Raw genomic sequence first — 16,861 nt, 5'->3', positions numbered from 1 at the left:
TGCATTACGTGGGCAACTTTCTCTTACTGAAACTTACAGTGAAATCCTAGGCATGTCTACTCAGACGTAACCAATGAGACTTGCTACCAGCTAATTGCATTTAGGATTGCAGCGTTAAGTAACTTGAGATACGAAAACTAAGGAAAGGCTAGTTTTAAGTGCAAAGAACGTGGGTGGCACTGTGGGTTAAACCACAGAGCCTAGGACCTGCCGATCAGAAAGTTGGCGGTTCGAATCCCCACAACGGGGTGAGCTTCCGTTGCTTGGTCCCTGCTCCTGCCAACCTAGCAGTTCGAAAGCACGTCAAAGTGCAAGTAGATAAATAGGTACCGCTGCTGCGGGAAGGTAAACGGCATTTCTGTGCGCTGCTCTGGTTCGCCAGAAGCGGCTTAGTCATGCCGGCCACATGACCCAGAAGCTGTACGCCCGCTCCCTTGGCCAATAAAGCGAGATGAGCACCGCAACCCCAGAGTTGGCCATGAATGGATCTAATGGTCAGGGGTCCCTTTACCTTTACTGCTATTTACGCAATAACGCTATTAAAACCCCCCAACCCTTTCCCCCTTGTTCTGTAGGAACATCTGTTGCTTCTGCTTGTGGCTCATGGACTTGCTTTGAGAAAAGCACTGTGTTACTATTGGATTATTTTTTCAAGGATGTTTGGGAAGGACCACATGCTTCTAAGGATGAGAGACACATACCATCACAGAAGGGATAAATGAGATCTGGTTTTAAAGGTGTTTTTTATGGATCTGAGCCCCATTGAAGTCAGCAAAACTTGTCTTGAGTAAACATGCATCCCGCCAGGCCACACTAGTTCACAGGGTGTAAATAAAAGCCTGAATGTACTGTAGTCCAGATTGCTTGTATGTACAGGTAGTGCCATTGATAGAAACGGAATAGCTTTCTTTAAAAACACCATGACGATCAACCTTCTTATCTGGAAATGAGTGTGCATAATCACAACAGAGAAGCAGAAGAGTTACAGACTTTTTATTACATAGACTGGGTTCAAATTTCATTTCTGCTTCACAAGCAGACTAAAAGAAAACAGCAAGTAAAAAATTGTCCTCATGGTAAGAAGAAAAGAACAAACATTTTTTTAAATTTTCCTAAGCATTTTTCTTATGTTTCAATTACCAGGGTAGTCAGTTAAAAAACAAAACAGCCTACCCATTAAGAGTCGAAACATTACATTATTATTTTTTTAAAACCTGTTTTTATCAGCAAAGCTTCTTTTGAGGGAAGCAGCAAGGAACCACCTAATTGTGTCATGGGTGCCACTCATTCACAATTAGGACTGCCTGTGTTCTATTTGCAAACGAGCATCTCTGTGCCTTAAGCAAAGTCTTCCCTTTTCAGGTTACAACATGATTTCTTTTCTTTTTTTACAGAAAAGGCACTGCACTGTTTTTAATAGATCAGGTTCATAGTGCACTATGCCACTAACACACACACACACGCACATGAACGAATGGACTTCCTAACAGAGAAAGAGAAACACTTTTTGTTCTGATGCAAGCATCACATGACGAGCTTTCACTTATGGCAGGCTCATTCATCCTCCTTGGTTAAGAGAATCGTAGCTTAAATCCAGACACCATACAGCAAGGATGGAGCATCTGTGAGCTTGCAACACCTATCGCCCCTGACCACTGGCCATAATGTTTGGGGTTGATGGGCCCTGGAGGACAGGAACCCAAAACAGATTCCATCAATACTTCTTAAGCTGCATTGCATTCATTCAACACTGTCTTCATAGTTAGAGGAATGTCACCACTGGTTGACTGATGCTTTCCTCCAAGTAAAGTCTAAGAGTTTATAGAACTAAGAGTTAAATTTTAAAAATTAGGTGGCGAACAGATCGGACTTTTTGCTTGTAATACAGCCAGAGGACTCTTAACAGAAATTCTCAATAAGAGATTAAGAGAAACGCACAGACTGCTTCTTTCCCCTTTTAGACACAGAATAATTTAATAGCAAACTTTACTTGCAAGGACGATTATAATTTCTTTCTTTCTTTTTAAATATCCCTTGAAATGTCACGGAGCTTTGTTTTTCAACAAGTCTCAGGAAATAAAACAACATTTGTGGATGTGGTCACAACATAAAACGTACACCTTTGCACCTACATTTCTTCAAGTATAAGTCAAACATTGCACCCTCTCTCAGTGATGACCGACCTCAACATCTCCTGCGCTTTCCAGGCTGAAAAGCTTTTAGTGGTTTCTCAATTAGTTTAAACCACCATTACCATTAATGCCTCTTCTCACGAGGTGTGGCTCAGTAGAACAAGGCTCTTAAAACGTGCTACTTTTCATTTCAAGTATTCTTTTTAACAATAACCTGACCACTTTTTCACTGGTCAGGTATCTTCTAGACATTTGCCGGCATCTTGAAAGAAATTAAAGAGAAGAGGTGGGGTTGGGGGGGCAAGGGCATCTTCAGACCTTAATAAAACCACTTGGACAACAGGCATGAATTCAGTTTGATAAGCCTCTCTGCCAGCTGCGAGGCCTGCAGGCATCTTTGATCTTTGGGTGTTGGGGGTCTATTGCTGCATTTTTACCAAGCCAGTCATCATGCATCCAGGGGAAACACTAGCCGGGTGCCTCTGCTCATCACCTCAGGCGCTTCTGTTCCCAGATCACGTTCCAGGGCCTCCTCTGAGCTGCTTTTTGTCTTCCTGCCATCAAGGCTGGTAACAGCAGCATGTGAGCCTGAGGACCCATTAGCAGTTATTGTCGTGTCCCCGTACGTCAGCGTCAGGTCGCTATCATTAAGGATAAAGTCAGAGTCTTCGTCTCTAAGCTGCTCTTGGTTCTGCAGAAGAAAAACCACACAGATTTCCCAGTGTAAGTCGGTGCAAGTTACTAAAAAGCAAAACCAAAAATGCTGCGGATTTAAGACAAACAAGATTGTGACTGAAATCCTGAGCACAACTAACACACCAGTTATAAGCAATCAGCTGTATTCTTTTAGAAGTATCTTCACATTCAATAGCTCTAGAAAGCAGCAGTTTTAATGCAAAGATATTGGGGGGAGAGGGGTCACATGTGTCAGCTAGAAAGCTATAGCCTGCCCATTTATCCTTTACTCTCATGCCTGCCACTGGTATGCAGAGTCTGACAACTTATCAACAATCTGATAATGCAGAGTACATCCAGCTTTGCTGAATTGTAGAGTTGGAAGGGACCCTAAAGATCATCTAGTTCAACCCCCTGCAATGCAGGAATACGTAGCTATCCCATACAGGGATCAAACCTGCAGCCTTGGCGTTATCAGCACCATGCTCTTAATAGCTAGCAAAGCCCAGTTTAAAAGCAGCTGAAGACAGAGCTCTTTGTCAACAGTGACAAACATGTCGGCAGCTCCAGCCTCCTTCCACACCTCAGGGCTTTTCCACGTTATCGAGTTTAAATGAAATTGTTTCTAGTGCCCACGCTGGAGATTCTGACAGTGAGATGAAAGGGATCTAATGGCGTATGGAGCAAAGGGAAGGGGGAACCATTTGCAAAGGTAGCTTGCAGACTAGCGGCGCCAATGCAGTTCCAGGTAAAAAAAGGAGTCAAGTTAGGAGATAAGTTGTTTCCTGAACAATTATTTCCTTTTCCGAAGAGAGATTTGGGGAGACTTTCACACATTTTGGCTTGCCAGATAAAACATTCCTCCCCCTGAATGCTGTTGCCGGGGGTTCTTCTGACTGCCCCCCCAGAGCCAATTTTTTGGGGGGGGGCGAGGGGGGGGGGAGTGCCACTGCACAAAGAGAAGTCCTAGTCCTTCTGCTGAAGGGGCAGTTGCATTTTCCTGGGCTAGACTAGATGATCCTCCGGGTCCCTTTGCAACTCCAAAACTCTATGAACACATGGTTCCTCCCCGCCAGGAGTACTTTGCAATAAACAGGACTTTACCTCAACCCATGTTCTTCACCAAACATTTCCTTTGCTAAGTTTGGTTTATCCTAGAGCAAGCTATAAAACTGCAGCCAAGGGGGACACAAATACCACTTACAAAAAACACACCCCCAGCTATCACCAATACACCATAACTGACAGCGTTGCTCAGGATTATGCTGTCTTGAGGCGGAAGGGACAAGCGAATACTTCAGATGGAGCTCAAGTAATCTGAAACATTCTTTTGAAAGAGGCCAAAACATGGATCCCCGGGGACTTGAAAATCTTCCAAAAATAACCCTAAAACGGCCTCTCGATTCCTTACTTCTCGAGTGAGTTTAAGATATGCTATCTGCAAGAATGTGTTTGGGTTCAACTTTTACTCATCCTGTTAAATATATATTTAAATATACCCACCCCCAGGATGGAGGCATTCCTGAAACTGGGTATGCTACAGTAGCCGCATGGACATTTTCCTTTATATTTTCATATGTTAACTCCTCAGGGTAAGCCCTCAGTGAAAGAGAAGTGTTTTAGCAGAACTGACCCTTCAATGTAATTTTTCAAGTACTTAATCTTCCTCATTAAAGAAGAAAAGCAGGGGCTGCAGTGCAAGTCAATATTACAGGAACCCCGCAGTTAACGAAGGATTGAAACCTGTGCCATTTTCGGGACTAATGAAATCGACTCATGCAACTCAGTTCCCAGTCTGTGGAACGCAGTCCAAGCTAAATACTACCTGTGCAATTTAAAGCTCTTGCAGAGTTTCCCCAGCTTCCTGTTAGTTTTGTGCATGTACACAAACAAACCTCAGCACGAGACCACAGATTTTGGCTGGCCTTGGTAGCCAGACATTATTGACTGCTATCTTCTCCACTCCCCCAAGCCTCTCGCTTTGCATTCAGATCTGCAGGTGATCAGAATCCACCTTGCTGCTTGGGAAAGCTTTCAAAAGCACAGTTACAAAGGGGAATTTGCCATGCTTTGAACGCTTTCCAAGGCAGCAAGAAAGATTCTCAGCGCTTTCAAGTGCCTTCAAATCCCGGCAAGTGAGAGAGGCTGCCTCCCACCCACCTGAAACATACCAGAGGACGGGTGGGAGGGGAAGAATCTGCCTCGCCTGCCCTTCACAGAGCAAGTGGAGTCTCCTTCCCCAACTCTTGAGTTCTCAGCAAACTTTGAACCTCGCCCGGAACAGCTCACCAATTAAGTCGCTTTTTAAAAGCTAAACACATAGCCACGGGTATGCTACATGGCTGAATCCCGATCGCAAATATTTACACCGATTGTCTCTCAAATCCAACTGAGGACCTTAAAAACAGCAAGACCTCCAACACAGGGATGATGTGGAACTCCTAAAAAGTTAACAGAGTCGCTTATTCCAAAGTTTCTCTCGTGTCACTGTGCAAATTGCACAGAGCATCTGCTGAAAATGGTCCACTCTTAATAAGGAGGTGCCACAGAGGACCCAACTGTCAGGGCTGGAGTCAGGTGCAGGTCAGCAATAAAACAATAAAGCAACTGAGGCCTGTGCAGTTGACTCTTTATTCAAGGGAACGTCTCAGAAACTCTTTCCAGGAGAACTTGCCCCAATGAAGCAGTTGTAAGGATCAAAGGCTTTCTAACGCTACCTCAGGAGACTAAGGCTTTGCCTTTTTCCTCTTGTTCCTCTGCCCTCATCATTCCTCTCAGTGTTCTGGGAGACTGGGGAGTGGGGAGCTGGTTGCAACAGGAGGGGGAGACTCCCCGTTTTCTTCCACAGCCTCTTGACCCCCCCTCCTCTCCAGCCTCTCCCCGCTCACTAAACCCTGTCGCCTCTCCTGTTCCCGATACCTCCCCACCTTCCTGTCTGCTCCTTCTCCCTCTGACCACTTGTCCCACCACCAGTCCCCTGGTCTGAGCCTTCATCCCTTGTGGGTGTCTCCCACCACTCCTCTTCATCCAGCCAGTCTTATGACGCCAGCATTCTGAATGATTTCCATATCCACCCAAAAGAATGGAAATCCATGTTCTGATATCCTCTAAAAACCTACTGCACCCAGGTGTTCCTACGGTCACAAATATACCAACAGCAACATCTCATATAGCATTTATCGGAATGTATCAGAATACATGTTGCTTCTACTGCATTTCAAAAATAGAGGAGCACTGCAGTGTGCACCCAAGTTTTTTTTTACTCTAGCTAAAGAAAACACTTTTGTTAACTGAACAGGGAAAACACACTGACCTCATAAACCTGGGGAGTCGTTAAGCAACGCGCTATCAAGCCGCACCAACTTGGAAGAGTCGTAACGAGCGGAGGGCCACTGTGTGTGAGAATGGGCTTGAGGTAACTTTTAATGCGTTGTTAAGGAAAAGAAACACGCTTAAGTAAAAACGATTTTAAAAAAATACTTCTACCCCGATTCATCACGGCCATATTCATTTTTTTAAATTGCTTTTGTAAACAAGTTTTTTTTTAGTTAAAGTTTTCTCGGTTTACAAAGGTAGCGCAATGTCTCTTTTTTCAAGTTACATTTTCCATAGGTCAGTTTCATTTGTTGAGACGTTAGGAAGAAAAGGGGGGAGAGGTGGAGGGGGGAAAGGCGAGTTGGGCTGGGGTCGGGAGGCGATGTTTCTAATTTGCTTAATGTATGTGTGGGGTTTTGTGTCAGCGTTGTTTGTGTGGGTTCTCTGCTATTCGCTTGTGTTCCTTTGGTGGTAAGAGACATTGGGGTTGGCCTAGGGTGTGGTTGCTTGTTTGTGATTGGCTGTGGTGAACTTTGTTTTTGTGTGTGAGTGGGGTGGGTGTGTGTTTTTGAATTAGGTTAGCTATATTGATTCGTATGCTGTTGGTGGATTCTTGTCGTTGTCTTGTTGGGCTGTGTATGCGATAAAGGGGAGCCATACCGGGGTGAAGCTATTTCTTCTATTTGTCCCCGTGTCGCATGCCATTATTTCAAAGCTGCCTGATCAGGGGGCTTAGAGTCTGCCGGCGTGTTCATGTAGAAAAAGCTGGACATGGCACCTGGGCCACAGCTTTTCCTCGCCACTGTTGCAACACACAGATCAGGGTGCCGGGTTGTGCAACGCTAGTCTGTTCCTGGCATTGGCTAGCATCAACCTCACCCTTCATATGCCCTGAAGAACGAGACGATGTGTCATACTCTGCGTTGCGACACTGGCTTCATGAAGCCATCAGAGGAAGGCTCTTTCCAGATTTCGTTCCACATGTGAAGATGATCGTGTGACTGGGGAAGGTTAGGGAGAGAGGTAAAGGGTAAAAAGGTTGGGATCGGGAAAGCCACCTGGCTCTTCTGGTTACCCAAATTCTTCCTGGCTGACTGGCCTTCTGGGAAGTAATCTTTTTCTTGATGCTGGGCTCTGGCAACTTACACCCTCCCTCCATTTCTTGGAGTTTCCTATTGCTGGGAACTGCTGCTGATTAGGCCATTTGTGAGTTAAGTGGTGCCTTCGTTTCATGGAACCATTGCGTTGGAAGGGATCCTGTGGGTCATCTAGTCCCAACTCAGCGCCACCCTCTAACCAACTGAGCTATTTGCCCATTGCTCTTGCTGGAGCGCTCTCATCCTAGCTGTCCACTCTCATCCTAGAGACCAGCTATAAAGAGCCAGTGGCTACCTTTTGTTCGAAGCGGTTTCTAACACCTCGAAAAGGATACTTGTGGTCAAAGCTGTACCACAGCCTGAAGATCCAAACACTTTCCTTTTTTGTCCGGTTCCTTCTTTCGGCATCTGGACCCTCCTGTCAAGAAGAAGAAGAAGACCAGTTTTATATATAGAAATACAAAGAGGTGAACCCTTTGGCACAGCAGTTCTTGAGCTTCGCTGAGCAATTGCCAGTGAGTCAAGCAAGAACAGCTTCGCCCCCAAGTGAAGATGGTAGTCTTCACTTTTGCTTGGCATGGAGAATGGAAGAGATGGTGACCATGGCCATATGGACCTACGCAAAGGAGGAACAGATATAGGATGTTTCTGTACTGGACATTAGCTCTGTCCCTTATGCTCTCCTTCATGCTATGTTTCCAAGCCTACACATGTCCCCGATCACATGTCATATGCCAACCTGCATTGTAACATATGTACCTAGAGGTGCGATATGTGTTATCTACCTTGGGCCTGGAATCATGGTGCTCCAGGAGGAAATTGCATTGCATTTTAACTATCAAGGGGGGAAATTAGCAAAAAGATTACTGAGCATATTTTGAATGCAATAGAACTCTGTTTATTGTGATGATGAATAGAATGCTAGAAAGGACAAAAGCACCAGAATTGTTACAGAGAGGAATCCTTTAGCACGATTTGCCTAAATCTGAATGCCATACCTCCCTATTTGGTCTAGGCTTGCCCCTAATTGACCTGAGCATTGTTTCGTTTTCTTAAATACCCCCCAGGGTTGTCCCAAATCCTAGCAGTAGAAAAACCCCAAAGACTCCGCATCCTTTTTGCTACTTTTGAGTCTCTTCTATATAGGCATTTGCTATGCCCCTTTAGTAACTAAGAAGAACTGGTTTGAATGAGCTCAGGTTTCCAGTAATTGCAACTTTTGCTCTGATTTTCATGTGATAAAAGAAAGTAATAAGAGACCTTATGGACTTTGGCCTCTTGCATGCAATTAGCACTCATGATTTGTCAAAGTACGATTCCAGCATCTCATTAACCTATGGAGAAAGGTAGCTACTCACTCCTTGAAGGACTTGAAAGCTGTCGTTGGTGGGTGGCGGGTCTTGATCTGGATCAACTCCAACTCTGCCAAAGAACAAAACAAAACAACATCAAGGGGAGGATGCAGAATACTATGTGCTTAAGTGAACTTGAAATGCCCTTTAAACTGGGCTTGGCGCCGTTGTAAAATGGTGGCTGAACACTTTGTTTGCAGTGCAAGAAGTTTCAGAAAGATTATTGTAATCTACAGGATTCTGTGCAGCCACTGTCAGGATAAGCCCCATCACACCAACTACTGCAAGTTGAACACTGCTGCCAGACTTCAAAACTCTGGGCAAGGAATCACTTTATAAAGCTGCAGTATTTTGGAGAGGGAGAATGCTGATTGTCATGTCCAGTAGCTTGGAGCATCACATCAGCTTGTTTTCCTTATATGATGTAATAGGTAGATTACAATTCCTCTGTTATGTTATGATGGGTTCACGACATATTTATTTTCTTATATTTATATCACATGTTTCTTCTGACATAAAACCATATCTATATCTATCTATCTATCATCTATCTATCTATCTATCTATCATCTATCTATCTATCTATCTATCTATCTATCTATCTATCTATCTATCATCTATCTATATCTATCTATCTATCTATCTCCTATCTATCTATCTATATCTATCTCCCAGGTAGTCACCCATCCAGGTACTGACCAGACCCAGATCTGCTTAGTTTCAGCAAGATGTACTTAAGCTTCATATGCCTTCTTCTTTTTTTTGGCCAGTGAGACTATGGGACATCGTTATAAAATCAGGGTTTCTCAAACTTGGGTCTCCAGCTGTTTTTGGACTACAACTCCCATCATCCCTAGCTAGCAGGGCAAGTGGTCAGGGATGATGGGAATTGTAGCCCCAAAACAGCTGGTTTGCGACAGTTTTGAAGGTTCAGATACTTTGGGTGAAAGGAGCCGCAGGGCAGAAGCAGAGAGTTAAGATCCCGTTGCTTAGAAACCCAAGAAGAGATCAGTTCGCAGAAGGTTACAAGAGAGCAGACCACGAGGAAGTTGTTTTTCAAAACAGCACACATTTTTAAAGCATGGAAAGACAAAGCCATCAGTGACCAAGCGGAACACAGCAAATCCAAGTATAGGGCAATTATGGTGTCAGTTCCCCTGCTGGATAATGTTCAATCAACCACATGTCCCAGAAAGACAGAATAGGAACAGTTACAGTTCTTGATTTCTCCAGTTGAAGGTTCTCAAGTGGCAAGACCAAAAGAGAGCAGTTTTTTAATATATAGAATACAAAGAGGTTAAGCCTTTGGCACAGCAGTTCTTGAGCTTCGCTGGGCAATTGCCAGTGAGTCAAGCAAGAACATCTTCACCCCCTGCAAGTCCCAACTGAAGATGGTAGTCTTCATTTTCGTTTTCTTTAGTCCTGTCAGTACTGGTCCATAGAGAACTGGATGCTCCCATACTGCATTTGAGGGAAAGAGGCAAGGGTACACACTTGCTAAAATCACTATGGCAAGCTCCTCGTGTTGATGCTTTTCTTAGCGTACCCAATAGAGTAAAATCCCTTCAAACAACAGTTTGTATTTCCAAAAAGAAAAGGGGGAAGAAGCCCTCACTTTTGCACATGGTCACATCTCCAATTTCCCCCCTATTTCCCACAATTCTTTCGTTGCCTGAAAAAGTATCTTCTCAACTTACTTTCACATCCCTTTCCATTACGCAACTGCTATTTCTTGGAAGCACACAACTACCTTGTTACAACAGCTTCGCCGGCTACCAGTCTGTTTCTGGGGATAACTCAAAGTACTGATAAGGAACTACAAAGCCCTTCAAGACTTGGGAATAGTCTACTTGGTTATAAATATGGTCATCTCCCCACATCAGCCTGTCCAGGTTTTCAGGTGTTTGAGAGAAACTCCTTTTCCTGTCCCACCAAAGCTTGACGCAAACTTGGTGGATGCCAAATCAAGGTGCTTCTTGGTGTGGCAGCTTCTAAACTCTAGAACTGCTTCCCAAGCAAAACCTATCTAACCCCTTTTCGGATGACCTTCCACTCACAGAAATCTGCTTCGGAAGGTTGAGGAAATCTTCAGAACAGCAGAGGAAAAGCAGGGATTTGTAAAAATCACTTTATCTTGTTGTTCTTACAGCAGGAACCTCCACCTTCCACAAAAAGAAGGAGATCCTCCATTCATGGAAGGAGAACGCTGCAACCAACCCTTTTACTTTTAGGTGCCTGGAAGTCCTTAATTAAATGCAAATTTAAATAACAATTCCCTCCCCATGTTTGTCCTTTGAAAATGGAACTGGGTATTGCATCAAATACCAGCTAAATACCACCCTAACTAGATCTTCCAAAAACCTTTACAGTACAATCTTATGCACCGACTCCTCAGTGCGTAATGACTCAGGGCTGCAATACCTTCAAGGGCTGCCTCTCCTCATATGAAGTGACCCAGACCCTGCAGTCATCATCTGAGGCCCTTCTTCACGTGCCTCCTCCAAGAGAGGTCCAGAGGGTGGCAACATGAAAACAGGCCTTGTCTGTGGTGGCTCCCCATTTGTGGAATGCTCTCCCCAGGGAGGCTCATCTGGCACCTTTGTTACATATCTTTAGGCACCATGCAAAAACATTCCTCTTCTCCCTGGCCTTGGCTAATTAAACAACCTATGGCCTTTTAAACTGTAGGGGGGTATTGTTTTTGTTTGGTACCATGTTATGTATTGTTGTGTTTTTATATTGTAGTAGTAGTAGTAATAATAATAATAATAATAATAATAATAGCCTTTTGTGTTCAATTTTAAGTAAAAAAACAAAACAAGCAGGTTGCACCCCAGTATAACGTTCATACAAAAAAAATCTCTTAATGCAAATATTTGCGTTTGCTTAGAATTGATGTTCCGGAAGGATGTTATTAGGACAGTTACTAGGTAGTCAACCATTATGGGCATCTTTTGTGCACCCTGTGCTTAAGAAACAAATGTCAATTTTCCAGATCAGACTGGCTTGCTTTAATACGCTATAATGAAGGATAAAATTCTTGGTGCTTCACAAGAATAGCACAGCAAAAGCTCAGGTATTAATTCAGAAAGTTCTAATTTAGCCAAAGTACGCGCCACGATTTCTATCTGAATTGCAAGACTTCCCTAGAATGCATGTTTACATTCTAAATCTTTGCACTCCTTTTAACTTATAGGTTAAGAGACTGTAGATAACAGCTACTGCATTCTTTCAACCCACATGAAGCAAGGTTTGCAGAAAATCCAGGAATCCTGCAGCATTAAGAGGCAAGACATGCAACAGCAGACAGAGAGTGCATACACCTTAGGTTAGAAAGATGAAGAAAGCCAAGCGTCAGGTAAAGCTCATTACCAATGGAACTATTATTTGTCACCTGAAGTACAGCCAGCGGCTTTCATTCATCTCTTCCACCGATGGAACATGTTCGCCAACTCTAGTACAGCACAAGAATGGAATTTATTTAATTATAGATTTTTACCCTGCCTTCCACCCCACCCCTCCCAAAAAGTTTCTTAGGGCAGCTTTATGCACACACACACACACACACACACACACACCCAACCATAATACTAAAATGTTAAAAAACAAAACAAAACACCTCAATAAAATCAGAAGAGAAATGCTAGTGTAATACCAATTCCATCATTCTTGCGGAAATAATAAATGTTTTAGGCATACGCAGCAGGCAACACTCCAGGGTGCAACAACAAATATGCGCTCTCTCTCTCTCTCTCTCTCTCTCTCTCTCTCGTTGCCACTCAAGCAAGCCCCTCCCTAGGGCCTCAGCACATTTGCAAACACAAACATAAAAAATACAAGTGTTATACACTTAAAAGGAAAGCCAGAAAGTAAGGACAATGCAGCAAACCAGACGCCTATGGCTGCAATTCCTATATTCTACAGCAGGCATAGGCAAACTCTGGCCCTCCAGATGTTTAGGACTACAATTCCCATCATCCCTGACCACTGGTCCTGTTAGCTAGGGGTGATGGGAATTGTAGTCCCAAACATCTGGAGGGCTGGAGTTTGCCTGTGCCTGTTCTACAGTCTTCTTAGGTTCCTCTTCACTCAAGCCCTCTGCTTGTAACTCCTTCCCTCCTGACTCTTCCCTCGGTGCTTCTCTGCCAATTTATGTGGAACAGAGTCTTCTCCTTCCACCCCCTCCTTATTTTCCTGGTTGCAATCTCCTTTCTTGACTCCTGCGTGTTCTCCGCACGTTCTCTCAAATGCCCTTTGCTTCTTGCCTGTCCCCATTTGTCACTCCCCTCAAGGTCCTCTTTCTCAGGTTTCCTTCCCGTGTTGTAAACCCCAACTCTGATTTTCCAGTTTAACTTCCCCGTTCCTGCTCAGTACTGCCACGTGACCATAGCTTAGTGGCAAAACAAGGTGGGGAAAAACAAACCGCAAAGAAAACCCAATATATATCTATACAGACATATGCCCTAACCTTCCTGCTGGTTAAACTGACACATTCAGAAACTGACGCTTCCTGGGGAAGAAAGTTCAGCTAGATAGCTGAAGATTCTAAGAATGTTCTGATAAGCAGAACTAGATTCTGATAATGTATCTTCTTACATGCTAAGATCCCCATGCTCATTATGGATGGACTAGATTTAGATGTGAACTGTTATGGCACAGACAGACCGTAGCAGCCAGGTCATATAGCTTCAAATGATGGTGTATACTTAAACACAATAGGAGTTTCTTAGTAACTAATAACTAATAAGGACTCGAGAGCATAGCAGTGTCATCAGCAAAGACAGAGAAAGGGTGCAACTGCCCTTCTAACGCATTCCTTGACCCCAAAGTGTCCTAATTGTATATTGTGCTGCAGCTTCCCTGACCTCTTATATGCAAAGGGAAGTATTTGGCTCACGCAAAAAATGCAGGAGACTGAAACCCTTGTGTTCATGGGACTTGGGTTCAGTTAGTTGCACAAGCAGAATCTTGGCATGTGCAATTGCCTCAAAACAGCAAAACGAACCCGAATAAACAGGCAAAACATGGTTTAGAACAACTTGCCAGCTTCCCCCTCCAAGGGCTCAGCACTCCAGTCTCCAGCGGCCTTCAGAGAAACAGTGCCCATGGCCAATGAGCATATTCATAGAGAATCATAGAACTGTAGTCCAACCCCTGCAATGTAGAAGTCTTTTGCCCTATGTGGGGCTCCTGAGATTAAGGGTCTCATGCGCTACTCATTGGGCTGTTTTTGGAGTTCCCCAGCCTCTATGGGATTTTTTTTTCTCTTTTAAAAAACTGTACTTCTGCAAACCTTGGAGTTTCCTCAACATTACTGATACACCCTCCATGTGTGTATGTGTGGTGCTGTTTTGACTATATAAGCAATGGAATTCACAGTGTAAACATTGAAAATGGAGGAAATTACAGACACTTCAAATGTATCCATTTCCTTTCCATACCCCAATATGTCCCCCCACCCTCTAAAAAGACCAAACATATAATAGATGTTTAAGGCAACTGCTTGTTTCCAAAAGCAATCGTTTTAAAAACGAAAGTTCATTTTCGTTAGGTCATAATGAACACCAGAATTTAGCTGCAGTCTAGTTTAATTTCTTCTGAGAACTACCAGGAAAACTAGCTTAGTCAGCTGTTTTCTGCAGAAGAAAACGCTGCCAGCGGTTTTTTGGTTTCCTGGCTCAAGCCCCTTCTCTCTGAAGATGGGTGAACTGCAAAAGGTTTTGAAGACAACCGGATTTTAAGCTCTCCTATTCAGGCATTACTTAAAATGTAACTGCACTCACTGCATACAGACTAGTGGGTCACAACAGACAGTTATAACCTCGTTACAGATAGCCATGTCACAATAGCCGCTTGATGTCATGCATTTATTTAGAAGCTGGGATAGTTCAGTCGGTAGAGCATGAGATTCTTAATCTCAGGGTCGTGGGTTTGAGCCCCATGTTGGGCAAAAGCTTCCTGCATCGCAGGGGGTTTGGACTAGATGACTTTCCTGGTCCTTTCCAACTTTACCATTCTAAGTCCCCCAGAGGTCAAACTGCTTAGTGTGGGTAGGACTGTAGCAGTGCATTGGCACTATGTCTCATGGAAGTGCTATCTGTAGCTTCCACATTTGTTCTTGCTAGCGATAGTTTGAAACAGACACTGCACCTTCAGCCAGACATAACATTACAGTACCCCAGCGTTGGGGAACCTGCACATCCCCAGATAATGTTGCTGTCCAACTCCCATCAGTCTCAGCCAGCACACCCAATGGTCAGGGATGATAAGAGTTTAGTCCAACAGCATCTAAAGGGCTACAGGTTGTGTACCTCTGCAGCAAACTGCCAGGCATGCAAAGTCAAGACCAACCTTCCAATTCCTACTGTGCAGAGTCCTGAGCGTCTAATCCTCAGCTATCAGCCACTATCCCACTCTCTTGCAATGTACAGAGAGACATTTTCTGCAGCAGGATCTCGATGAACAGCCAACTTTCTTTCGCATGGTATTTTAATGTTGCGCATGACTGCCATCTCCTGGACTGAAGGTTTCATCTCATGCAGCCTCATCTGCACTTTGCAGGAAAGCATGGCTGTTTAAAAGTGGTATGATAATGCAGATGGGGGCTTGCAATTATTTTTTCTGCAGCTCTAAGGTCAAATTTAGCACACTGAGGTTAGCAGACCTAATCAAAAGGAAGCTATGTTACACTGAACTGTATACAGAGCTCCAGAATGCTCGTCCAATATTGAAGTACATTCCCATGCCTGTGGCACAAACGAAAGGACTGTGACACTTGTTTCCAGGAAGGGTACCAATATTAAGTTTGAAATCAGTGGCCCAGCCTCTCACTCCTTCAATTCAGCACAGCGATCAATCCTGACTTAAATATTTCCTATTCAGCGTGCTAAGAGCAAATACAGCAACAAATAAGTGTCAGACCTGGTAAACCAGTCAATGTCAAGAAAGCCTACCTAGCACACTCAAGGAAGAGCTCACATTCCAGTTTCCTACAGCATGGACAGACACATCCATATCTGTAACTGCAAAGCTAAGCCGTTTTTCCCACTAAGTGTTTTGTTTTGTTTTTTGCTTCCCATCCAGATGGATGCTTGGGCACAACCTGGTGCATAACTAATGGTGAACTTGTAAGAGAGAGCCAGGAAACATTCAAAAACATTGCTGGGTTAGGCAAAGGGGTGAGGGAAGGAAATGGCACTTATGCAACATCTTTGTTTATGATACACTGGCAAGAATACAGAAAACCGAACAGTTCTATTTATATAGCAGTAGGCTTGTAGGAGAGCCAGTGTGGTGTAGTGGTTAAGAGCGGTAGACTCATAATCTGGTGAACCGGGTTCGCGTCCCCACTCCTCCACATGCAGCTGCTGAGTGACCTTGGGCCAGTCACACTTCTCTGAAGTCTCTCAGCCCCACGCACCTCACAGAGTGTTTGTTGTGGGGGAGGAAGGGAAAGGAGAATGTTAGCCGCTTTGAGACTCCTTCGGGTAGTGATAAAGCGGGATATCAAATCCAAACACTTCTTGTTATGAAAAGCCATTTAGCACAGTACAGAACCAGAGTCCTCTTCTTGTCAATGGGCTTCCACAACCCCTATTGACCTCATTGGAAACTTATGAAAATGGGAAATTACTAGATGATAAATTAAGATCAAACAGGATCACAAGAAGTACACTACAAACTACAGGCAAATTTGCCAATTTCCCAGCATCTGACTACATATTGCTCCCACGCCAGAAGCTGTATGTCGGGAAAGTACAAAGCCCATAAATAATTAGCTTGCAATAGAAGAGTAAAACAGACTCCACCCCTTGTACAAATGTTCTGCTTGTATGTATCGCCTTACAGAAACGTATCTGAACTGTGCCAGGCAAACAGGAAATAAATGTGTTGGTCTACTGATTGCAGAGGAAGGTTCTTAAATGCCCCGCACCCCTTGTAGGATATATGAGCTTCTCATGTTATTTGATAGGCACCAGCATCCCACAAGTTATAACAGAGGATAGAGTTCTGCTATTTAACTGTGGCCACTTATTGTGAGCTACCACGATCTTGGTAACCTAACCCTGCAAAAACCCCACACAGACTTCAAACATGACTAGGTATTAAGAAGCAAGAAAAATGCTCAACCCCTGAATGAACAGCAAGATTTTGGTGTTTTGCAATTCTGTTATAAGCAGTTATTCTCCTATGATGCAAAGCCAAACATCGAATGCATATGACACTGATTTTGTATTTATCAAGCAGTTCGCGTTATTTGTTATTTAAAAAATGTAAACGTGACGCTGAA

The 16,861-nt window shown here is 43.8% G+C and overlaps 1 protein-coding gene and 1 long non-coding RNA gene across 5 annotated transcripts in view; one reads left to right on the top strand and one right to left on the bottom strand.

The window, feature by feature from the left end:
* Nucleotides 1-977: 977 nt before the first annotated feature.
* Nucleotides 978-16,861, bottom strand: part of SLC9A7 (solute carrier family 9 member A7) — a 50,517-nt gene continuing 34,633 nt past the window's right edge. For 2 of the 4 annotated variants that reach the window (XM_083437813.1, XM_083437815.1), the window contains 5 exons: nt 11,966-12,025; nt 8,578-8,641; nt 7,555-7,637; nt 6,121-6,226; nt 978-2,823 (listed from right to left, as the gene is read on the bottom strand). In XM_083437813.1, the coding sequence (XP_083293939.1) occupies nt 2,581-2,823; nt 6,121-6,226; nt 7,555-7,637; nt 8,578-8,641; nt 11,966-12,025 (556 nt within the window). In that variant the 3' untranslated portion in view covers nt 978-2,580. The remainder of the gene's footprint in view (nt 2,824-6,120; nt 6,227-7,554; nt 7,638-8,577; nt 8,642-11,965; nt 12,026-16,861) is intronic. The other 2 variants (XM_083437814.1, XM_083437816.1) reach the window with 1 other exon arrangement.
* LOC310676417 lies at nt 12,032-16,474 on the top strand. Its single transcript, XR_014510553.1, has 2 exons — nt 12,032-12,504; nt 12,649-16,474. It is a non-coding gene; the product is annotated as an uncharacterized lncRNA (long non-coding RNA).

This window comes from Podarcis tiliguerta, assembly GCF_965153285.1.
Source record: "Podarcis tiliguerta genome assembly, chromosome: 4".
Taxonomy (NCBI): Eukaryota; Metazoa; Chordata; class Lepidosauria; order Squamata; family Lacertidae; genus Podarcis; species Podarcis tiliguerta.
This window is presented reverse-complemented; position numbering and strand designations above follow the sequence as displayed.